General features: G+C 47.6%; 1 protein-coding gene across 2 annotated transcripts in view; it reads right to left on the minus strand.

The window, feature by feature from the left end:
- Nucleotides 1–23,548, minus strand: part of LOC144499677 (E3 ubiquitin-protein ligase RNF149-like) — a 49,088-nt gene extending 25,540 nt beyond the window's left edge. Inside the window, exons 1-3 of one of the 2 annotated variants that reach the window (XM_078221946.1) lie at nucleotides 22,537–22,672; nucleotides 22,169–22,416; nucleotides 16,705–16,961 (exon numbers count right to left, since the gene is read on the minus strand). In XM_078221946.1, the coding sequence (XP_078078072.1) occupies nucleotides 16,705–16,961; nucleotides 22,169–22,329 (418 nt within the window). In that variant the 5' untranslated portion in view covers nucleotides 22,330–22,416; nucleotides 22,537–22,672. Of the gene's footprint in view, nucleotides 1–16,704; nucleotides 16,962–22,168 lie in introns of both variants that reach the window. The other variant, XM_078221945.1, reaches the window with a different exon arrangement.
- Between the last annotated feature and the right edge of the window lie 1,469 nt (nucleotides 23,549–25,017).

Raw genomic sequence — 25,017 nt, forward strand, 5'->3', positions numbered from 1 at the left:
CTAAGATCTCCACCCATCACATCTGGAGCCTTTGTGCAGCCCCTTCAGTAAATGATGTGATATCCCTTTGACCTCTTGTCTGTCAGCTTTTCTTGCAATGTTGTTGGAGTCCAGCTTTCCTTCCAAGTTTTCCCTCTGCCTTCCATTGTTTGTCTATTCATTCGCTTCTTCACTCCCTTGCCTGCCATTGTGAGCCCTCAGTCTCCAACCCCCACGCCTTGCACATCTCTGCTTCCACATTCCCAGTTGAAAGTATTTTAGTTACCCATATAGGTTCAAAGAGTTGAGTCTGTAAACTTTAGAGAAGAGTAGACTTATGCTTTGATTGAGGTTTCAACACTGGGAACCCTGAATGACTCAGGATATTGAGACCCTGGTCAAAAAGGAGACATATAACATGCATAGGCAGCTGGGATCAAGTGGATTCCTTGAAGAGTATAGAGGATGTCGGAGTAGAGTTAAGATATAAATCAGGAGGGCAAAAAGGAGACACGAGATTGCTTTGAAAGATAAGGCAAGGGAGAATCCAAAGAGCTTCTATAAATACATAAAGGGCAAAAGAGTAACTAGGGAGAGAGTAGGGCCTCTTAAGGATCAACAAAGTCATCTATGTGCAGGTCCACAAGATATAGGTGAGATCCTAAATGAATATTCCTCATCAGAATTTACTGCTGAGAAAGGCATGGATGTTAAGGAACTTGAGGAAATAAATAGTGATGTCTTGAGGAGTGCACATATTATGGAGGTGGTGGTGCTGGAAGTCTTAAAGTGCATCAAGGTAGATAAATCCCCGGGACCTGATGAAGTGTATCCTAGAAGGCTGTGGGAGGCTAGGGAGAAAATTGCGGGTCCCCTAACAGAGATATTTGAATCATTGACAGCCACAGATGAAGTGCCAAGATTGGAGGGTGGCAAACGTTGTGCCTTTGTTTAAGAAGCACTGCAGGGAAAAGCCTGGGAACTACAGGCCAGCGCGCCTAACGTCCGTAGTGGGTAAGTTATTCGAAGGTATTCTGAGAGACAAGATCTACAGGCATTTAGGGAGGCAAGGACTGATAAGGGACAATCAGCATGGCTTTGAGTGGAAAATCATGTTTCATGAATTTGATTGAGTTTTTTGAAGGGGTTACCAAGAAGATGGATGAGATGAGGGCAGTGCAGTTGACGTTGTCTACATGAAATTTAGCAAGGCTTTTGACAGGGTATCGCATGATAGGTAGTTGCATAAGGTTAAATCTCACGGGATCCAGGGTGAGGTAGCCAATTGGATACAAAATTGGATTGATGACAGAAGACAGAGGGCGGTTGTACAGGGTTGTTGGTGTGCCTCAGGGATTGGTGCTGGGTCCACTATTATTTGTCATTTATATTAATGATTTGGATGAGAATTTAGGAGGCATGGTTAGTAAGTTTGCAGATGACACAAAGATTGGTGGCATAGTGGACAGTGAAGAAGGTTATCTAGGATTGCAACGGGATCTTGATCAATTGGGCCAGTGGACTGATGAATAGCAGATGGAGCTTATTTTAGATAAATGCGAAGCGATACATTTTGGTACATCGAACCAGGGCAGGACTTACTCAGTTAATGGTAGGGGGTTGGGGAGAGTTATAAAGAGATCTAGGGGTACTGGTTCATAGCTCCTTGAAAGCGGAGTCACAGATGGGCAAGGTGGTGAAGAAGGCATTTGGCATGCTTGGTTTCATTGGTCAGAACACTGAATATAGGAGTTGGGACTTCTTGTTGAAGTTGTACAAGACATTGATAAGGCTACACTTGGAATATTATGTACAGTTCTGATCACCCTATTATGGTGGTTTGAGTTATAAGGAGAGGCTGGCTAGACTAGGACTTTTTTCCCTGGAGAGTAGGAGGCTTAGGGGTGAATTTATAGAGGTCTACAAAATAATGAGGAGCATAGATAAGGGAGATAGTTAACATCCATTCCCCAAAGGTAGGGAAATCTAAAACTAGGAGGGCATAGGTTTAAAGTGAGATGGGGGAGGTACAAAAGGGTCCAGAGGAGCAAGATTTTCACAGAGAGGGTGGTGAGCGTCTGGAACAAGCTGCCAGAGGTATTAGTAGAGACAGGTACAATTTTGTCTTTTTAAAAAGCATTTAGACAGTTACATGGATAAGATTGGTAGAGGGATATGGGCCAAACGTGGGCAATTGGGACTAGCGTAATGGTAAAAACTGGGTGGCATGGACAGATTGGACCGAAGGACCTGTTTCCATGCCTTAAACCTCTATGATTCTACTTTAATCAAGTCTCCCCTACTCTTCCAAACTCCAGTGGAAACAAGTCCAGATTAACCTTTCCTAGTAAGACAACCCTCTCATTTTGGGTATCAATCAAGTGAGCCACCTCTGAATTGCCTCCAACACATTTACATCTTTCGTTAAATAAGGAGACCAAAACTGCACAAAGTATTCAATATGTGGTCTCAATGTCCTGTATAACTGAAGCTAACTTCCTTACTTATACGTTCAATTCCTCTCGTGATAAAGGATACCATTCCATTAGCCTTCTTAATTACTTGCTGTTCCTGCATACTAATTTTTTGAGAGTCCTGCTCTGCATCTTGTAATTCTGTAAGAAGTTTAACAACACCAGGTTAAAGTCCAACAGGTTTATTTGGTAGCAAAAGCCACACAAGCTTTCGGAGCTTTAAGCCCCTTCTTCAGGTGAGTGGGAATTCTGTTCACAAACAGAGCTTATAAAGACACAGACAGGACCTGCAGAGTTTCACTGGCTGTCTTGTCTGGAGACAATACACATCTTTTTAGCCTGTCTTGATGCTCTCTCCACTCACATTGTTTCGTTTCTTAAAGACTTGATTAGTTGTAAGTATTCGCATTCCAACCATTATTCATGTAAATTGAGTCTGTGTCTTTATAAGCTCTGTTTGTGAACAGAATTCCCACTCACCTGAAGAAGGGGCTTAGAGCTCCGAAAGCTTGTGTGGCTTTTGCTACCAAATAAACCTGTTGGACTTTAACCTGGTGTTGTTAAACGTCTTACTGTGTTTGCCCCAGTCCAACGCCGGCATCTCCACATCTTGTAATTCTGCCATTGATTTCCATTTGAGTAATGCTTTGTTTTTTCATTCTTCCTGCCAAAGTGAACTACTTCACATTTTTACACATTATACTTGATTTGCCAGATTTTTGCCTGCTCACTCAACCTACCTATATCCATCAGCAACCACCTATGTCCACTTCACAACATACTTTCCTACCTATCTTTGCAAATTTTGCTTATTGTGCCTTCACTCCCCTCATCTAAGTCATCTAAATAAATTGTAAAATGTTGAGGCCCCTGTGGGATCCAGCTTGTCACATTCTACCAAAGATCCACTTATGCATATTCTCTGCCAACCAGCCAGTCTTCTGTCCATGCTAATATGTTAACCCTTACACCATGAGCTTTTATTTTTCACAATAACCTTTGTGTAGCACCTTATCAAATGTCCTCTGGAACCTTATTTCCTGAACCGTGGGATTTTGCCACACCACTCCCAAAATGGTTTGGGACGTTATCTGGTTTTTCACCTCTCCGAGCAGATCACATGGCTCCAGGTGGATATACAGTGTTTTGCAAAGTTCTGGCCATCACAAATGGATGGATGGACCAGTAGGTCTATTTCTATATGTCATTTGTTGGTCGGTTTGTGTGTAAAAACTAGTAGAATTAGGCTGCAACCCTCAAGGAAAAGAAATATTTTTTTGAAAACCATTTTACAATTTGTTCACAAATGAATGATAATGATATAAATCATACTGAAACATGTTAGAATTATCTTGTTTGTCTTTCGAGGTGAAGGTGATCATGTTTATCTTCTGGTGTGTTTACTAGGGCTCCGGTGGGTACATAAGTGACTGCTAAGGCCAAACTACGCCCAGAAGGTTGTGCTGCACTCAGGACAGGATACCACAGGCAACTGAGTTTTGGACAAGTTGCTGACTTGGAATTTACATTCTCTACATTTTCTTTCTGCCCTTGGCATGTGCTTATTTTTGAAGGAGCTGCATAGACTTTTATTTGGGATTGTGCCAGGTGCAACGATCTCGGGGAGTTTCTCCTAGGACTCAAAATCAAAACTCCTTACTGAAGGGGTTGGGAACCCAAGAGTGAATTCAGGTGGGACAGAAACAAAGCTGGTAATGATAAGAAAAGTACTAAGCAAATTTGGAAGGCAGCATAAACAAAGACTAGCATTGAATTGAGTCAAACACAGATGTTAAAAAGGCATTCTATATGAATGCATACAGCATTCACAACAAGGTAGATGAACTAATTGCATAAATTGAAATAAACGGGCATGAACTAATTACCATTATGAATGTATGGCTGCAAGGTGACCATGGCTGGGATCTGAATATTCAACATTTAGGAGGAATGGCAAAGCTCCATTAATAAGGGATGAGATCAGTACATTAGTGAGAGAGGATCTTAGAACAGAAGAACACAATGTAGAATTAGTTTGGGTGGAGCTAAGAAACAGCAAATGGACAACAGACATTGATGGGAGTTGTTTATAGGCCACCAAACAGTTTGGCACTGTAAGTCAGGAAATCAGAGATGCATGTAACAAGGGTAATAAAATAAACATTGGGGACTTCAATCTACATATAAATTTGGTAACCCTAATTAGCACTAATGCTGTGAAGGATGAATTCTTAGAATGTATCTGAGATAGTTGTCTAGAACAGAATGTTGAGGGAATTAACTAGAGAATGAGCTATTTTAGATCTGGTATAGATCAATGCAATGAGCAAGGGCTAATTAATAATCTCATTGTAAAGGAGCTTTCGGGAAGAATGACTATAATATCATAGGATTTTACATAAAGTTTGAAAGTGATGTGGTTTGCTCCGAAACTAGGGTCTTAAATCTCAACAAAAGAAACTACAAAGGAATGAGGGAAAAGTTGCTTAGTAGATTGAGAAATTACGTTAAAAGGTGCGATGATATAGAGGCAATTTCTCACATTTAAAGAATGAATACATTGTTTACAACAAATATATATTCTCTTGAGGCAAAGAAATAGAACAAAAATAGTTATCCAACATAGCTAACAAGAGAAGTTAAAGATCATATTAGATCAATGGAAGAGGCTTATGAAGTTGCCAAAAAATGTAATAAGCCTGAGGATTCGGAGTATTTTAGAATTCAGCAAAGAAGGACCTAAGGAATTGATAAAGAAAGAGAAAATAGAATACGAAAGTAAACCAGTGAGAAACATAAAAACAGACTGCAAAAGCTTCTAAAGGTATGTAAAAAGGAAAAGATTAAGAGAGACAAATATGGGCCCAGAGACAGGAGAATTTATAATGTGGAATAAGAAAGCGGCAGAGAAGCTAAACAAATCTCCGAGAAATACCACAGAACCAAGGGAACTAGCAAGAATGAGGAACTGAAAGAAGTTAGTATGAGTAAAAATGTTGTACTTGTGAAATTAATGGGACTGAAAATTGGTAAATCCTCTGGCCCTGATGATTGATATTCTGCAGTGTTGAAAGAGGAGAATGGAGATTGTTTAAGAAAGGAGGGAGAGAGAAAATGGGGAGCTACAGACCTTTTAACATGACATCAGTAATAGGGAAAATGCGAGAATATGTTATGAAGGATAACAGTGGTGGAATTCTGCAAGGTCAACATGGATTTATCAAAACAAAATCATGTTGGACAAACCTGTTGAAGTTTTTTGAGAATTTAACTAGCGGAATACATATGGAGGAACCAGTAGATCTGGTGTATTTGGATTTTCAGAAGCTTTTAATAGGGTGCCACACAAGAGGTTAGTAAACAAAATTAGGGGGTAATACCCTGGCATGGATTGAGAATTGGTTAACAAACTGAAAACAGTAGGAATAAATGGGGCATTCTCAGATTGGCAGGGTGTAACTAATGAGGTACCAGGAGGATCAGTGCTTGTGCAACAGCTATTCACAACTTATATCAATGATTTAGATGTGGGGACCAAATGTAATATTTCCAAGTTTGCTATTGACACAAAACTAGTTGGGAATGTGAGTTGTGAGGAGGATGCAGAGAGACTTCAAGGGGCTAAGTCAGTGGGCAAGAACATGGCAGATGGAATATAATGTAGAAGATATAAAATTATCCACCTTGATAGGAAAAACAGAAATGCAGAGTTTTTCTTAAATGGGGAGAGATTAAGAAGTGTTCATTCCAAAGGTACATAGGTGTTCTTGGTCATGAATTACTGAAAGTTAGCATGCAGATGCAGCAAGCAATTTGGAAGACAAATGGTATGTATGCCGTTATTGCAAAAAAATTTGAGTACAAGAGTAAATATGTCTCACTGCAATTGTATAGAACCTTGGTTAGATCACACCTAGGGTATTGTGCACAATTTTGGTCGACTAAACTACGGAAGAATATCCTTGCCACAGAGAGAGCACAACAAAGATTCATCAGACTAATTCCTGGGATTGCCCTATGAAGAGAGATTGATGAGACTATGCCTCGATGCTCTTGAGTTCAGAAGAATGAAAGGTGACCTCATTGAAACACTCAAAATTCTGACAGGGTTCGTCAGGGTAGATGCAGTGAGGACATTTCCCCTGGCTGGAGGAGGTCTTGAACCAGGTGCACAGTCTCAGAATAAGAGGCAGGCCATTTAGGACTGAGATGAGGAGGAGTTTATTCACTCGGAAGGTGAATCTTTGCAATTCTCTATCCCAGGGGGCTGTGGAGATTCAGCGGTCAATACATTTCTAGATATTAAAGATATCAAGGGAATACGGTGATAGTGCAGAAAAATGGCATTGAAGTAGATCAGTTAAATGGCAGAGCAGACTTGAGGGGGCAGATAACCTACCCCTGCTCCTTTTTCCCACGTTCCTTCAGAGTGTCCTTGTAGCACTTCCTTTGACTGCCCCAGATACAAGTACTCTATAGCAGATCTAATTTGGTAAGCGTCAGGCCTTCTAGCCACAGCCCAACTCAGTTCTGACTATCTTGATATGGTGTTGACACTTGGCATTGCAGCTTGGGTTAACATCTCAGTATCTGGTATTTTGTCCTGCTACTTGATCTTCAGAAGCTTTCAAAGACTACTCTTGTGAAAGTGCTGAGGTTTTTGGTATGATGCTGCTACACAGCTTTAGTCTCACACACATGCAGGGCAGGACTATTGCTCTATAGACTTTCAGTTTGGTAGGCAGATGTACGCCTCTTCATTCCCAGAAATTTTCCAGTCGCAAATCTTATCTAAGGTGAAAAAGCATGGCTGTGATGCAACTGAGGCGACATGTTCAAAACACTGCACTGTGACAGGAAATGGATTGGCACTGATTGTAGCCAGGATTGTAAAACACATAGGTCAGCGCGGGGATCAAACCCACAACCTTGGCATTATTAGCACCATACTCTAACCTTCTGTGCTAAACAGCCAACTTAACAAGAGCCAAGATTGTACAAGCACAGGCAATTGCATCTGGCCTGTACAGGGATCGAACCCATGACCTTGGGGTTATTAGATCCATGCTGCAACCAACTGAGCTAACCGGCCATGTTCAAAGTCTAACAAGGATACACTTGCTTTGGCAATTCTTGTTTTAAAAAAAAATTCTTTCATGGGTTATGGGCATCGCTTGCAAGGTCAGCATTTGTAGCCGTTCCTACTTGCTCTTGAATCGAGAGGCTTGCAGTGACTGGGAATGACTCAGAAAACTCATCATCCAGGACACGTCCAAGCATGCCGTCATGGAAATGTTGAACCATTATGATGAATTTCTTGGGGAATTTCCAAATTCTCAAATTTCTCCATTACCTTCCAAAGGCCTCAGGGCTGACAGTGTCAAAGGAGTTGGTCAGGTCAACAAACATGGTGTGGAGGTCTGTGTTCTCTTCTTGGCATTTCTCTTGGAGCTGTCTAATTGCAAACAGCATATCACTGGTTCCTCGAACTTTTCTGAAACTGCACTGAATCTCTAGTCGCAGATCCCGGTCGAGATGTTGCATGAAGCGGTGAGGAGTCTGGTGATAATTTTGTCAGCGATTGAGAAGAATGACATTCGTATATGATTGTTGCAAGATTTGCGAGTTCCTGTCCATTTGCACTGGTGAAGAATGGAGACATGGTTGTTCCCTTGTGGGATGGATACTTGCCCCAACATAAACTGAAAGAGTTCAGTGAGCTTCTTGAGCAGGCATTGACATCCAGCCTTTTACTCCTCAGCTGGGAAAGCATCAGCTCCTGGAGCATTGTCTTGTCACCAAGGTAAATCTGTAGAGGTATTGTTTCTTCTCCAGTAGTTTCAGAATTCCCCCATTGTTTCATGAAATTAATCCTGATACTTATGAGAGGCAGGGTCAAGGGACATTAGAGCAGGGGACTACAGTACATCCATCAAGCTCACCCAGTCGTCCTCGAGCAGCAAGTTTTTGCTTTACACAGGCAACTCTTGAATTTATTTTTTATTCTTTCCTGAGATGAGGGCATCACTGCTCTCCAGCATTTATTGCCCAATCCTAATTGCCCTTGAGAAGGTGATGGTGAAACGCCTTCTTGAACCACTGTGGTCCACGTAATATAAATCCACCCACAATGCTATTAAGGAGGGAGGTCCAGGATTTTGACCCAGCGATAATGAAGGAACGCCAATATAGTTCCAAGTCAGGATGGTGTGTGACTTAGAGGGGAACTTCCAGGTGGTGGTGTTCCTATGCATGTGCTGCTCTTATCCTTCTAGATGACAGAAGTCATAAGTTTGGGAAGTGCGGTCAAAGAAGTCATGGTGAATTGCTGCAGTGATCTTGTAGATGGTGCACACTGCTGTCTCTGTGTATCCGTGATGGAGGGAGTGAATACTGAAGTTGGTGGATGGTGTGTCAACCAATTTGAGAGGTTCCTTCAGTCCAATTCATGACAGCCTATTTGAACTTAGTGACATTGAGATGCTTCTGGACCTTCATGCTAATGTAAAGCTTACATTAACACTGCAATGAAGTTACTGTGAAATTCCCCCAGTCGCCACATTCTGGTGCCTGTTTGGGTCAATGCACCTAACCGGCACATCTTTCAGACCGTGGGAGGAAACCGGAACACCCGGAGGAAACCCACGCAGACACGGGGAAACTTGCAAACTCCACACAGACAGCAACCCAAGCTGGGTCCCTGGCCCTGTGAGGCAGTGCTAACCACTGTGCCACCGTGCCGCCCCATGGCTTGTTAGGCTATTTCAGGGGGTAATTAAGAGACTGGGTAAAGTTAGACTATGTAAAGTTAACAGAACTCCTTAGCACAAGGACATTAGTGAACCAGATGGATTTTACAAAAAAAATCAATGATAGCTAATGAGACTAGCTTTGTATTTCAGCTGTATTAATTTAATTTAGATTCCACCAGCTGCCATGTTGGGATTTGAATCCATGTCTCCAAAACATTAGCCTGGGCTTCAGGATTGCTATACCTCTACTCCCCAGTCAACAATGCTGGTTGGAAAGAGTCTGAGGAGGGGAAATTAAAAATAGGCTGCATAAAGTGACACTATTATTCCAGGAAGCATGAAGCTGATCATCATCAATCATCCCTGGATTGCAACTGACAGATTGATTTTACTTTGTATTATGTAACTATCTTCCATTCATTTTGCTGGAGTGATTTTATTGGGAGAAATTGTTGCGGGTTAGGTCATGAGATTTGTTTGTTTAAGTTCATAGTTCATTTGTAAGTAGACTTTGTTCGGTTCATTGCTTGTTTTTCTTTGCTATGAAATAGCATGTCACAAGTCTAACTTGCCTCCAATTCACTGGGATGCATAGTGATGTCTTTAATAGACACCTTGTTAAAAAAGTGAGGAAAATTCAATAAAGTCTTCATGTTTGGTTTCACCACGATACTGCTTATTCCCCATTGGACCCGCTCCCTAGCTTAAACATTGGGAAAACCAAGACCACCAAATTTCTAACTCGTTTCCAACACAAGTCCAATTTTCTCCAGTTCCAAGTCTATCCGAATTTGGCGATTCATGTATCCCTGCTCTTAGAGCTCCTCACTAGGTGGGAGAACTTCCAGCTATCTAGAACACACCTTTTTATTCTCTCCCATCTTTTGAATGACTCCTCATAGGCCTTGTTGCCAACTACTCATTCATTCTCTCTACTGTCCATGTGAAAAGCCTTGGGATATTTTATTTTACCAAAGGCATTTTTCAAACACTAATTGATGCTGAATAAGTTAAAATAGAGATGTGAACAAGGGCAATAGGGCTTTGGACTGGCAAATGGGTTTAACGCTGAAAAGGAAAGGCTGTACACAATTTGAGTGGGAAATATGCATATGCAGTGAATTGTGAGCAACAGCTGACTTGCAGAAAGATAAAGCTTAAAGTGTGATTACTGCCCATTCACCAAATGCAACTGGTCAGCAAGAAAATATCAACAACGCCCATTGAGTATTGAAATACTTCACAGAGGCTTTTAACTGCAAGTAAAAACAAGTTACTTTAACTTCACAGAGGCTTTTTAACTGCAAGTAAAAACAAGTTACTTTAACTGTGGAAAGCTACATTTTCCACATTCAGTATAATATCTGACATTCTACCATCTTAAGCCATTGATAGAACAGAATCAGAGGACCTGGCATTCTGACAGATCTGTTCCACCATGCAGAGTGATAGATTGGTCCTAAATCCACCTGAACAAGAAATCCAGTTGCCTTCCCAAATTGGGGCGTGTGGTTACTCGCATTCTCAGGGCAGGTGCTTACATCAGCTGTACCTAAACCCTGACAGACAGAGAGAAAACTGGAGATCCTCTATATCACTCTGATGGTAAAGAGAAAGTCTGGTAAGGGCCAGCAAACATTATCGATTCCAGCTAGCTTCTGCTCACAACCAAGTAGGTGGGATTCTTGGTGTTTAGGGAATAAATTCTAGAGTCTGGGGCCTAGATGACCGACAGCACAACAGCCAGTGTTGGGCAAAAGAGAAGGAGATTTGCATAAGAAGTCTGAGTTGGAGGAATTGAGAGCTCTGGTGAGGTTGCAAGATAGGAAGGCGTAAGGCCATGAAGGGATTTAAACATGACTGTGAGAATTTTAAACTTGAGATGTTGGAGGATGAGCAGGATGGTTTAGGTTTAGGATAGGATAGGATACCGGCGGTGGGGTTTCAGATAACAGCAGTTTACAGAGGTGGAAGATAAAGACCATGGCAATAGTGCAGTCATGAAGAGATGATATGGTTCACATTCTCAGTAGTCCCTTTATCAGTGTGCTCTTGTTAAATTAGTCAAACATAAAACAGTCTTTTACAAATTGTTGCTGCATTTCTTAATTAACTCTCTTTGTTGACTGGTCTATTGTTACATTTTCTTCATACAGTTTCCGTGCCTATAGTAATCTTATGTAATTGGAACCACTGAATCCCTACAGTACAGATGGAGGTCATTCAGCCTATCGAGTCTGCATTGACTCTCTGAAAGAGCATCCTACCCACGCCCACCCCCGTGCCCTATTCCCGCAAACCCATGCATTTACCATGGCTAATCCGCATAACCTACACATTTTTGGACACTAAGGAGCAATTTACATGACCAATCCACCTAATCTGCACATCTTTGTATGCATTTCACCTTATCTTCCCTTTTATTTTCACTGCTACATTCTCCTGTGAAAACGGAGGTTAAAGTAATAACACGATAATACTACCATCCTTTCATCCTCCAAAAAGGGATTTCCCTTTTCAACTTTAACCACCCTTATCCTTTATTCAACTATTCTTTACTGTAAAGGCATAGTTCAAGAAATAGCGACAAGATCATTCTAGCTCCAGGGACTTTAAGTTACAAAGGATAGCTCATAGAACTTAACTTGAAAGAGATGGGCTGGGAGTTATAAACTGTAGGTGTTTATTTTACTTTAAGAATAAGCTCAGAACTAGAAGATGGGAACTCAAAATTAACGAGCAGTTATCCTTCTCACGAATATATAGATGTAGCAAAAGTGTTTAATGTTATGTTAGTTAAGTCTTTCATCATGAAGTAGATAAATATCTCTTTAAAAATAGGATTTGTAGTTAGAATAACAGAGTAATAGGCACTGATGATCAAATGCACCACAAAATGACAGCTCATATTTTGTTAGATTAACGTGTAATTTGTGGAATATATCTGGTTAGAGTCAATTAGTGTGACTTGTGGATTGGAGTTGTTGCCACACTGATTGGCTTAATTATCCTGAAAGAGAAAATATCCTTCAGTTAAGAAGTTAAACAAGTTCTCCCCTATCTTTTTAAGTACAATCTCATTGTACTAACTTAAGGACTAGTGTCCTGGACAACATTTCCGCCTAAACGAAATGGTATCACCAAATAATTTGCCTAATTGTTTCCAGTGAGATGCTGCTGGTACAGATTATTGCCATGTTCACTTAAATGTACAAATTGATGCTGAAAAGATCATCAAATTTACAATAGCAACTCTGTTTTCCAATCGTCACTTTATTGCGATTTTAATCAATTTATTGTTGGTGGCTGTACATTCAGCTACCTGGGCCCCAAGCTCTGGAGCTTCTTCCTTAGCTCTCTCCGTCGGTCTGTCTCATTTTCCTTTCAGGTACTCCTTAAATCCTAGTTCTTGAACCTCATATCCCCATGAGTGGCTCAGTGTAAAATTTTGTTTGATAACACTCCTGTGAAGTGCCTATTGACGTTTTACCGTGTTAAAGCCGTTATATCAATGCGAGTTGTTGATGTTACTTTTCCCTGTTGTCTTAATGTTGCTGTTATCAAAAGGAGGCCATTCAGCCCATCGAGTCTGCACCAACTCTCCGAAAGAGCATTCCAGCCAGGCCTATAAGGATGGGGTCTATGAAGAAAATGTGTGCCTCATCAGATTCTTTACAATTCTTCTCAATCAATCATGCCAACCTGCACCCTCTGTCCAAGCCCATCAACTATACATTCTTAAACACCTCTCTTTCCTGTCACTCCTAGTCACATCATTTTTTCCCCCTTTTATTCTTTCATGGAATATGTCACTGGCTAGGCCAGCATTTGTTACCCATCCCTAATTTTCCTTGAACTGAGTGCTTGCTCGGCCATTGCAAAGCGCAGTTAAGAGTCAACCACATTGCTGTGGCATGATGATGGTGGTGCAATTGATATATACACATTCATACTACTATTTTTGTTTTCAGGGTAATGTTTAAAAATTCAGCTTTATATTACAGGCAGTCGGTATGGCTGGGGGGAATGCAACTCAGATGCTGAGAGAGTAGGATGATTACTCATTTCACCTTTGCAAGTCATTATGTTAAATGAATGGATTTTTGTTTACTAAAGTTCTTCTGAGATTTTTGATTAGAGTGATTGACAGGGTTATGTGGTTTATGTACAGTCCTGGGTCTGTAGCAGACAAAGAAAAAGCTTTTGTAGAAAGCAGTTTAGTTTGCAGCTGAAGCCTGGTTGAAGTTAAAAGGATTTTGCAGGCTTCTGGAACTCTATCTCTCTCTGAAAGTTTCAAGACTTTTAACAAACGTTAAGGCAAGTATGCCCGAATTTGCTAACTGGATTTATATAGAAGTGAATTTGATTTATGCATGAAGAATGTTTATTTGGAACTGGAACAGTTAAAAGCTAGAAAATAAACTTGCTTCCTTTCATTTTTAAATATTGTTCAACTGTTAATAGAGTTAGAATTATATTTAAACTGTGTTATTAAATAAAGTTTCTTTCACTATATAAAAATCTCTACATTGTCAGAGGAATCACTCCTGGAAGGAAGTATCCTTTCCTCATGTTTATGCCAAAATATAAAAATTGTTGGGGTCAAGTCTGGCTTCACAATATATCCTATAAAAATAAACCTGATTTTTAAACATCCCCCTTAAACACATATATGTTTAACCATATCAATTGCACCACCATCATCACAGTGGATCTGAAGTGTCATGTAGGTCAGTCCAGTTAAGGATGCCAATCGATCCCTATATTCTCCCTTCTCTCTCACTCAAAGTCTCTCACATCAACTTGACTTTTCATTCACTCCCCTAACCCACCACCATTTCCTCAATTGCCCAAGGGCTGGTATCAAGAGGCCAGAAGCCCCTTGTCGTGCTTTCAACTTCCCCTCTTCTTTGATAATTGTATGCAGGTGATGGGCAGTAACTGGAGATTCATTTGTGCTATAAAATAGACACAGTTTGAGACTGTGATTTTTGGATTACGAGATGCATGCTTGTAACACATTGCTGTAAATAAATGCTTATAAAAATGCCAATAAAAATGTTTAACTTCATTCTATACTTCACCACCTGGCTTTCTAGGTTATAATACCCTGTTCATTCTTTTTCTGTTTTCCTCTTGTTTTTGTAGGTTGTCAGAACACAATTTTCTTGCTTTTTAGAATGAGGAAAAAGATTGCTTCTATTTTTCTTATGTTTATTGACATGCTGCCCCTTGGCAACATCATCCAAAAGCACAGCGTTCAGTTTTCACATGTCCGCTGACAACACCAAGCTGTACCTCATCAAGATCTCACTCAATTTCTTTGGTGACTGTCTGAGTGCACGTTCTGTCTGTGTGGGTTTCCTCCATGTGCTCTGGTTTCTTCCCACAGTCCAAAGATGTGTAGGTTAGATGGACTGGCCATGGTAAATTGCCCCTTAGTGTCCAACAATGTGTAGGTTAGGGGGATTAATCGGGTAAATGCGTGGGTTACGGGGATAGTGTGGGGGAGGGACTGGGTAAGATGCTCTGTCGGAGAGTCAGTGCAGACTCAATGGATCGAATGGCCTCCTTCTGCACTGCAGGGATTCTATGAAAGACATCCTTAAAACCTACCTTTTTGACTAAGCTTTTGGTCATCTCCTAATACCACCTTGTGGTTAAGCTTTATAATGCTCTGGTGAAGCCCCATGCAATGTTTCCATATGTTAAAAATGGCATATACACAAGTTCTCATTTTAAGGATAATATGGATAAATTTTTGGACTCTAAGAGAAGCAAGCAATATTAGCATTAGGTGCGAATGTTGAACTGAGATCAAGTATCAGACATGACCTTATTAAACTTCAGGGTAGGTAGTCTGGCCATCTCCTGTTCCTACGTCTTATATTCTTATGTTATGATCTTAAGTTATGATCTGGTCTTTCACTCTCCTGGTCTCATGGATATTAGCAATTACATCAATGAGAAAGATTGTAAGAATGATTTGCCTTCTCTAACCATCAACAAAACACGTTAAATAACTAGCTGGTTTCAAAATTCCACTGGTTCCTTTGTGACCTGACATGAGGAACACTTTCTTTTTCTGTCTCTCGTAGTTCAATATGTTTTCTAAAGTTTATGGAACACAAAAAAGCTACAACTGGTGTAGGAGTACAAACTGTTCTTTCCTCATTCTTTCACACATAAACACACACGTGCCTCTGCTTTTCACTCGATAGAAGCCTTACCAAAATAAAGCTTCTGTAGTTTGTTTTCTAACTTTTATTCAAATGATTCCCACAGTCCAAAGATGTGCAGGTTAGGTTGATTGGCCATGCTAAAATTGCCCTTGGTGTCCTGAGATGCGTAGTTTCGAGGGATTAGTGGCTAAATATGTAGGGATATGGGGGTAGGGCCCGGGTGGGACTGTGGTCGGTGCAGACTCGATGGGCCAAATGGCCTCGTTCTGCACTGTAGGGTTTCTATGATTCTCAAATAAACAGCTGAACAGAAACTCCTAAAAGTTGACTAAATATATTCCGTTAGTACTCTTTATCCCCACTTTCTCCTACCTCTCATCCAATTTCTAACCCTAGTTAAAAGGTTATCTGCTATTTTGTGCTCCCAAAGTTTTGCTAATCTTGTTTTGTGAAGATTAACAAATGTCTTCTGGGAGCCCATTTTGATAATATCTATAGAACTCCCTTTATGTACTTCATTACTGATCTCTTCATAAAATTCAATGAGATTATTCAGACATGACTTGCCCTTTACAAAGACATGTTGGCTTTTGCTGATTCACTCATAGGTGACAGGTTCGAGTAGCCTTCCCATAACAAATGTGGATCTCACAGGCCTGTAGACACTTGTTTCTCTCTCGTAACTGCCTTAACTACCAAAGTGACATTAACAAATTTTCATTCTTAACATCAGAATTTCCTAATCAAGAAAACTTTGAAATATTATGATTAACGTTTGGCAATTTTTTCACCCACTTCTTTTGAATCCAGAATGGATTTCAGAAACAAGGCCAAATACACAGTAGCTTCTAAATGCTGAACATATAAATATGTTGCAAATGTTCACAATATTGTGAACCAGTTTTTTTTTTAAAAGAAATAATGTTGCTAACTCCATGAAGGAATTCATCCAATTTGAATTTTTTTCTTAGAGACAATCTGATCTTTATGCAAACAGAACAAACCTTCTCAATATCAGTAACTAAAGCTCTACTGATTTTTAATTATGACAACAGCCTGTTTGAGAGGCTTTGACAGTGTCAAGTGACAGTTGATGTGCAATTGCTCATGCCAACAACATAACAACTATTCATTTCCAGTGGTACCAAGCTGCTCAATTACCCAAATTCCTTTGGTAACAAGACTACACCATTTACAGTAAATGAAACACTTTTTGGGCTCTGCTAAAGGATCAAGCTGCAATTTAAGATGTGTCATTTATACTTTACTGTTTCCACAAATGATTATGGTGGGATGTGTGAGTGAGCAAAAGCTTACCAATGTGGTTCATGGTGACTGTTGCATTCCCAGTACCAAGAAAATTGTAAATCACAACTGCAGATGCCATTTTTTTTGCAGCAATTAAAATCTTTTCCTTGAAAGTACAATTCCCTCTGGCAACGAGAGCTATCCATGGTTCCCCTGATCTGGGTATGAAGTATTCTGTGTTGGGGTCACATCCCAATTGGTCCCGATTGGTTCTGGGGATCCCAATCACCCCCTGCACACTATCTTTAGGAGAACTGTCACCATACCTAGAAAAAAAAGAATAAAAACTGTAACAAACTCATGGCTGATCGAATTTCATTTTCTCCCTCTTTAAAATAAATCTGTTTCTCTCACTCCCCATCCACTCTCTTCCCCATCCTTGATCTCCACTGTCTGCCACCTATTCCCTCCAATTTGCCCACTTTGACATCCCCTCTCCTCCTCCAGAACCATCTCTTCTGCCTCTCCTACTCCCTATCCCCAACCCTTGCTCCCAGTTTCCCTGACCGCTCCATTTCCACCCAACTTACCCTTCCCTAACCCACTCCACCTTCACCACCATCCCTCCCCCTTTGCTCACTCTCCCTCCCCACCATCCCGCTTTCATCATTCCCTCACTATCTCCCTCTCCATCTTCTGTCCCATCCCCCGCTCTTTCCCGTGCTCCCCACTCCCTCCATCTTGCTCCCTCTCCCTCCTCACCATCCCTCCCCCTCAGCACACACCTTTCCACCTCCTCCCTACACTAACCTGCCATCCCTTCCACCTCCCACCCACTTCATTCTGCGACCCCTCCACTTTCACTCCCCACCTCTTTTCTCGCTCCCCCTTCCCCCAACCCCTTCCAACCCCCAGCTCCCCTCCACCTTGCCGCTCCAACACCCACTCCCCATCCCAAATCTCCTCCCACTCCCCCTTGCTCACTTTCCCTCCCCCTCCCCACCAGCCCCCCCTCCTCTTCCCCCATCCCCTCCTGCCCCCCATCCCCTCCTGCCCCCCCATCCCGTCCTCCCTCCCCCTCCCCTCCCGCACACCCCTCCTGCCCCCTCCCTCCCTCCTGCCCCCCTCCCCCTCCCTCCGCCCCCTCCCTCCCTCCCGCCCCCTCCACCTCCCTCCCCTGCCCCCTCCCTCCCCCCTAACCCCCTCCACCTCCCTCCCCCCCTGCCCCCCTCCCCCCCTCCACCTCCCTCCCCCCGCCCCCATTCACCTCCCTTCCCCCCGCCCCCATTCACCTCCCTTCCCCCCGCCCCCATTCACCTCCCTTCCCCCCCGCCCCCATTCACCTCCCTTCCCCCCCACCCCATTCCACCTCCCTCCACCGACCTCCCCTCCACCTCCCTCCCCCCCTCCCCTCCATCTCCCTCCCCCCTCCACCTCCCTCCCCCCCTGCCCCCCTCCACCTCCCTCCCCCCCTGCCCCCCTCCACCTCCCTCCCCCCCTGCCCCCCTCCACCTCCCTCCCCCCCTGCCCCCCTCCACCTCCCTCCCCCCCTGCCCCCCTCCACTCCCCCCCCTTGCCCCCCTCCCCGCCTCCACCTCCCTCCCCCCTGCCCCCCTCCACCTCCCTCCCCCCCTGCCCCCCTCCACCTCCCTCCCCCCCTGCCCCCCTCCACCTCCCTCCCCCCCTGCCCGCCTCCATCTCCCTCCCCCCTGCCCCCCTCCACCTCCTTCCCCCACTCCACCTCCCTCCACCTTCCTCCCCCCTTCCCCCACTCCACCTCCCTACCCCGTCCCCACACTCTCCACCTCCCTCCACCTTCCTCCCCCCCTCCACCTTCCTCCCCCTCCCTCCCCCCCTCTGCCCGCCTCCACCTCCCACCCCCACTCCACCTCCCTCCCCCACCTCCTTCCCCCCACCTTCCTCCCCCTTCCCCCAACCTCCTTCCCCCCTCCACCCACCTTCCTCCCCCTTCCCCCACTCCACCTCCTCCACCTTCTTCCCCCCTCCTCCCCCTCCCCCCACCTTCCTCCCCCCTCCCCCCACTCCACCTCCCTCCACCTCCTTCCCCCCCTCCTCCCCCTCCCCCCATTTTCCTCCCCCCACCTCCCTCCCCCCACTCCACCTCCATCCACCTCCCTCCCCCCACTGCATCCTCGCTCCCTCCTCACTCCCCCCATGCCTCCTCCCTCCCCCCCGTGCCACCTGCCTCCCCCGTGCCCCCTGTCCCCCATCTCCCCCCCAATCCTGTCCTCCCTCCCCCCATCCTGCTTCCCCATCCTGTCCCCCCACTCCCCCCCCAATCATGTCCCCCTCCCCCCATCATGTCCCCCATCCTGTCCCCCCCCCCAATCATGTCCCCCTCCCCCCATCATGTCCCCCATCCTGTCCCCCCCCCCACATCCTGTCGCCCTCCCCCACAACCTGCTTCCCCCAACCTGCTTCCCCCATCCTGTCCCCCCTCTCCCCCCCATCCTGTCCCCTCTCCACCCCCAATCATGTCCCCTCCCCCCATCATGTCCCCCATCCTGTCCCCCCCCACATCCTGTCCCCCTCTCCCCCCCGATCCTGTCCCCTCTCTCTCCCCCCGATCCTGTCCCCCCTCTCTCTCCCCCCCGATCCTGTCCCCCCTCTCCCCCCCGATCCTGTCCCCCCCCGATCCTGTCCCCCCTCTCTCCCCCCCCGATCCTGTCACCCCCTCTCTCCCCCCCGCGATCCTGACACCCCCTCTCCCCCCCCGATCCTGTCACCCACTCTCCCCCCCGATCTTGTCCCCCCTCTCACCCCCCCCGATCCTGTCCCCCTTACCACCCCCCGATCCTGTCCGCCCTCTCCACCCCCCCGATCCTGTCCCCCCCGATCCTGTCCCCCCCTCTCCCCCCCGATCCTGTCCCCCCTCCCGATCCTGACCCCCCCTCTCCCCCCCGATCCTGTCCCCCCTCCCTCCCCCCCGATCCTGTCCCCCCCTCTCTCCCCCGATCCTGTCCCCCCCTCTCTCCCCCCCCGATCCTGTCCCCCCTCTCTCCCCCCCCCGATCCTGTCCCCCCTCTCTCCCCCCCCCGATCCTGTCCCCCCCTCTCCCCCACCCGATCCTGTCCCCCCTCTCTCCCCCCGCCCCTGATCCTGCCCCCCTCTCCCCCCCACAATCCTGTCCCCCCTCTCCTCCCCCCCCCGATCCCTGTCCACCCTTCTCTCCCCCCCCCGATCCTGTCCCCCCTCTCTCCACCCCCCCGATCCTGTCCCCCCTCTCTCCCCCCGATCCTGTCCCCCCTCTCCCCCCCATCCTGTCCCCCCCTCTCCCCCCCCATCCTGTCCCCCTCTCCCCCCCATCCTGTCCCCCCTCTCCCCCCCCATCCTGTCCCCCCTCTCCCCCCCCATCCTGTCCCCCCTCTCCCCCCCATCCCTGTCCCCCCTCTCCCCCCCCATCCTGTCCCCCCCTCTTCCCTCCCCCCGATCCTGTCCCCCCTCTTCCCTCCCCCCCCGATCCTGTCCCCCTCTCTCCACCCCCCCGATCCTGGTCCCCCCTCTCTCCACCCCCCCGATCCTGTCCCCCCTCTCTCTCCCCCCCGATCCTGTCCCCCCCTCTCTCCACCCCCCCGATCCTGTCCCCCCTCTCTCCCCCCGATCCTGTCCCCCCTCTCCCCCCATCCTGTCCCCCCTCTCCCCCCCCATCCTGTCCCCCCTCTCCCCCCCCATCCTGTCCCCCCTCTTCCCTCCCCCCCCGATCCTGTCCCCCCTCTTCCCTCCCCCCCCGATCCTGTCCCCCCTCTTCCCTCCCCCCCCGATCCTGTCCCCCCTCTCTCCCCCCCCCCCGATCCTGTCCCCCCTCTCTCCCCCCCCCGATCCTGTCCCCCCTCTCTCCCCCCCCGATCCTGTCCCCCCTCTCTCCCCCCCCCCCCGATCCTGTCCTGTCCCCCTCTCCCCCCCCCCGATCCTGTCCCCCCTCTCTCCCCCCCCCGATCCTGTCCCCCCCTCTCTCCCCCCCCCCGATCCTGTCCCCCCTCTCTCCCCCCCCCCCGATCCTGTCCCCCCTCCCCCCCCCCCCGATTCCTGTCCCCCTCTCTCCCCCCCCCCCGATCCTGTCCCCCCTCTCTCCCCCCCCCCCCGATCCTGTCCCCCCTCTCTCCCCCCCGATCCTGTCCCCCCTCTCCCCCCCATCCTGTCCCCCCTCTCCCCCCCCATCCTGTCCCCCTCTCCCCCCCATCCTGTCCCCCCTCTCCCCCCCATCCTGTCCCCCCTCTCCCCCCCCATCCTGTCCCCCCTCTTCCCTCCCCCCCCGATCCTGTCCCCCCTCTTCCCTCCCCCCCCGATCCTGTCCCCCCTCTTCCCTCCCCCCCCGATCCTGTCCCCCCTCTCCCCCCCCCCCCCCGATCCTGTCCCCCCTCTCTCTCCCCCCCGATCCTGTCCCCCTCTCTCCCCCCCCCGATCCTGTCCCCCCTCTCTCCCCCCCCCCCCGATCCTGTCCCTGTCCCCCTCTCTCCCCCCCCCGATCCTGTCCCCCCCCGATCCTGTCCCCCTCTCTCCCCCCCCCGATCCTGTCCCCCTCTCTCCCCCCCCGATCCTGTCCCCCCTCTCTCCCCCCCCCCGATCCTGTCCCCCCTCTCTCCCCCCCGATCCTGTCCCCCTCTCTCCCCCCCCCGATCCTGTCCCCCCTCTCTCCCCCCCCCCGATCCTGTCCCCCCTCTCTCCCCCCCCCCCGATCCTGTCCCCCTCTCTCCCCCCCCCCCGATCCTGTCCCCCCTCTCTCCCCCCCCCCGATCCTGTCCCCCCTCTCTCCCCCTCTCTCCCCCCCCGATCCTGTCCCCCTCTCCCCCCCCCAATCCTGTCCCCCCTGTCCCCCCTCTCCCCCCCCCATCCTGTCCCCCCTCTCCCCCCCCCCCCCAATCCTGTCCCCCTCTCCCCCCCCACCCAATCCTGTCCCCCCTCTCCCCCCCCCCCCAATCCTGTCCCCCCTCTCCCCCCCCCCAATCCTGTCCCCCCTCTCCCCCCCCCCCCAATCCTGTCCCCCCTCTCCCCCCCCCCAATCCTGTCCCCCCTCTCCCCCCCCCCAATCCTGTCCCCCCCCCCCAATCCTGTCCCCCCTCTCCCCCCCCCCCCAATCCTGTCCCCCCTCTCCCCCCCCCCCCAATCTGTCCCCCTCCCCCCCCCCCCCAATCCTGTCCCCCCTCTCCCCCCCCCCCCCAATCCTGTCCCCCCTCTCCCCCCCCCCCCCCAATCCTGTCCCCCCTCTCCCCCCCCCCCCCCCAATCCTGTCCCCCCTCTCCCCCCCCCCCCCCCAATCCTGTCCCCCCTCTCCCCCCCCCCCCAATCCTGTCCCCCCTCTCCCCCCCCCCCCAATCCTGTCCCCCCTCCCCCCCCAATCCTGTCCCCCCTCTCCCCCCCCCCCCCCCAATCCTGTCCCCCCTCTCCCCCCCCCCCCCCCCAATCCTGTCCCCCCTCTCCCCCCCCCCCCCAATCCTGTCCCCCAATCCTGTCCCCCCGATCGCCCCTCCCCCCCATAATCCCCACGCCCCCATCATCCCACCCCCCCATGTACCTGCCGCTCTCGCTGTTCGCAGACACGGTCATGTTGGTGTCGGGGTCCAGGTAGGCGGTGCTGACGAAGGCCGTGTACCACTCGGCGGTGCGGCCCGACACCGACACCAGGAGCAGAGGCAGCAGCGGGAAGCACAGGCCCGGGGCCCAGAACCGCCTCATCTCCCCGGCCCGGCTTCAGTCCCCGGAAAATGAGCTTCCCCAGCGAGAGATGGCAACCCCGGCCTGATCCGCTCGGTACACACCGACCTCTGAGTGTACACACCGACCCCTCAGTGTACACACCGACCCCTCAGTGTACACACCGACCTCTGAGTGTACACACCGACCTCTGAGTGTACACACCGACCCCTCAGTGTACACACCGACCTCTAACTGTATCCGCTGATCTCTAACTTTACACACCGGTCTCTCAGTGTACACACTGATCCCTGACTGTATACACCGACCCTTGCTGTCTCCACTGAGCCGGTACACACGGCCTCTGTCGCAGCAGTTCCTGCAGTGTTCCCTCTCTCTCTGCACGCACACACTGTCTGTCTGTGTATCCCGGTTCTCTAAATCACTGGCTTCGTAGATAATCCAGTCTCTGTCTCCCTCACTATTTTTCACCGGTGTCTGAAAACAAAACCCCGACACTGTACGCCCTTGTCTTAAATCCCTCCGGTGTTGTCTCACTGCGGCTCTAACTCCCAGTGTCTGCCTGCTGAGTGCACCAGTTTCTTTCTTCCTGAGCTTTTGCTGTTCCAGCCTTGTCCTCAGGCTGGCTGTGTCCCCAGACCCAGTCTCAATCTGCCTTAACTGCGGCTGCCTATTCCACTCTTGTCGGGGGTCCAATCGCTTCCTGTTGCCTCGCTCTTTTACAAGATTTTAGTCTGTTGCTGTTCCTCTCTCTCTACAGGGTTTCGATCTGTTGCCTCTCTTTCTCAGGATTTCAGCCTGTTGCCTCTCTCTCTTTTACAGGGTCTCAGTCTGTTGCCTCTCTTTTACAGGGTCTCAGTCTGTTGCTGTTGCCTCTCTTTTACAGGGTCTCAGTCTGTTGCCGCTCTCTCTTTTACAGAGTTTTAGTCTGTTGCTGTTGCCTCTCTTTTACATTCCCCTGCAGTTCTGACCTGACTTTAAAAGGGTTGACGTCAGTAACAGACGGGAAAACAGTGACGCTCAATGGGAGTTGCAGCAAGTTGCGACGCTCAATGGGAGTTGCAGCAAGTTGCCAATGGCTCAGAACACCAGCATCTGGCTTCACCCTCTTGCTGGTATCCGAAATTTAACCCGTAATTATATTCTCCAGAGTGGCAAGGAAAAGCTCCTCTATATTGTTTCTCTGTATCACAGTCCTCAAAACTGATCCAAAGAGAAAGTGTTCAGCAGGGATACAATCATCATGCAAAATAATTTGGCCAGCATTTTCCGTGGAGGAGAGATGACCGAAGAACTATAATTAACTTTTGTGACCATCAGGCCACACCACAATGTGATTTGATTGAGTCTATCTTACTATGTTGTGCAACATTTGTAACGAATGCCCCTCTCCACCCCTCAAAAAAACCCAATACATTTTTCACAAAGTATATTTCTTTATAAGGCAGTCTTTATTCTTTGGGATCAGTTGTACGTAAATCAATTGATGCTACATACAGGGCTGATATGAGATGATTTACCCTCTTTTTCTTTTGGGGAATCATCCTACTCCATTTGCTAGTTCCTGTCACCAGCTGAATTAGGAGAGGACATTCATTCTTCTTTGTTTATTCATTTGTACGACATGGGTCGCCGACTGGCCAGCATTTATTGCCCATCCCTAATTGCCCTTGGAGGGCAGTTGAGAGTCAACCACATTGCTGTGGGTCTGGAGTCACATGTAGGCCAAACCAGGTAAGGACAGCAGATTTCCTTCCCTCAAGGATATTAGTGAACCAGATGGGTTTTTTCGACAATGGTTTCAGGGTCACCATAGATTCTTAGTTCCAGATATTTTTTATTGAATTCAAATTCCACCAGCTGCCACGGCGGGATTTGAACCTGGGTCCCCAGAACATTAGCTGAGTTTCTGGATTCATAGTCTAGCGATAATATCATTGCCTTCCCTTCGAATCATGGTAGGAGAATTTGAATCATTCTGCTCCATGCTGGAGGTGAACCCATTATTACATGGGATGTAGTGAAGCAAATGTTACTCAAAAGATTCCCTTCAGAAATACTGGTACAGATTGCTACAAGTATATAACAAATGCTGAAAATACTCAGCAGGCCTGGCAGCATCTGTGGGAAGGGAATACATGTTTTATCAATCTGAAATGTTAAGCCTGTTTCTCCACAAATGTTACCCTACCTACTGAGTATTCCCAGCATTTTCTGTTTTTATTTCAGATTTCCGGTATTCACAGTATTTTGATTTTATGAAATAAACAACACTACTCGGTGAAGTTTGCAAAGTAGTCCGCTGTGAGGTTAGATAATATAATTGGATCATGGTGACTGTATGGCACAGCAGATGAGAGTGAATTTCAATATTAACATCCTCATTAAAAAAAAAGCATAATTTTACTCAATTATGAATCTAAATATGTTGTTGAATATTTTGTGTTAACAGTTCATACTCAGGATACTGCTGGTGTTATTGTAGGGAATGAGTGTGACAGGGTCAGGGTCTTTCCTGTTGAGTTCACAACAGGATAGAAAGGCAAGAAAATCATAAATATCATGCAAAAACACTACTGTTTGCAAAGTTGAGCCCAGCAGTCTTCTAGCCGTTTTCTCAATAAGGTAATCAGCACTCACCACTTAAGCACGAACATTACATGCTGTTCCATGCGATGTGGGACAATTTGCCTTGCAGCGAGTGTGACT

Source organism: Mustelus asterias, chromosome 10 (assembly GCF_964213995.1).
Source record: "Mustelus asterias chromosome 10, sMusAst1.hap1.1, whole genome shotgun sequence".
NCBI classification, from domain to species: domain Eukaryota; kingdom Metazoa; phylum Chordata; class Chondrichthyes; order Carcharhiniformes; family Triakidae; genus Mustelus; species Mustelus asterias.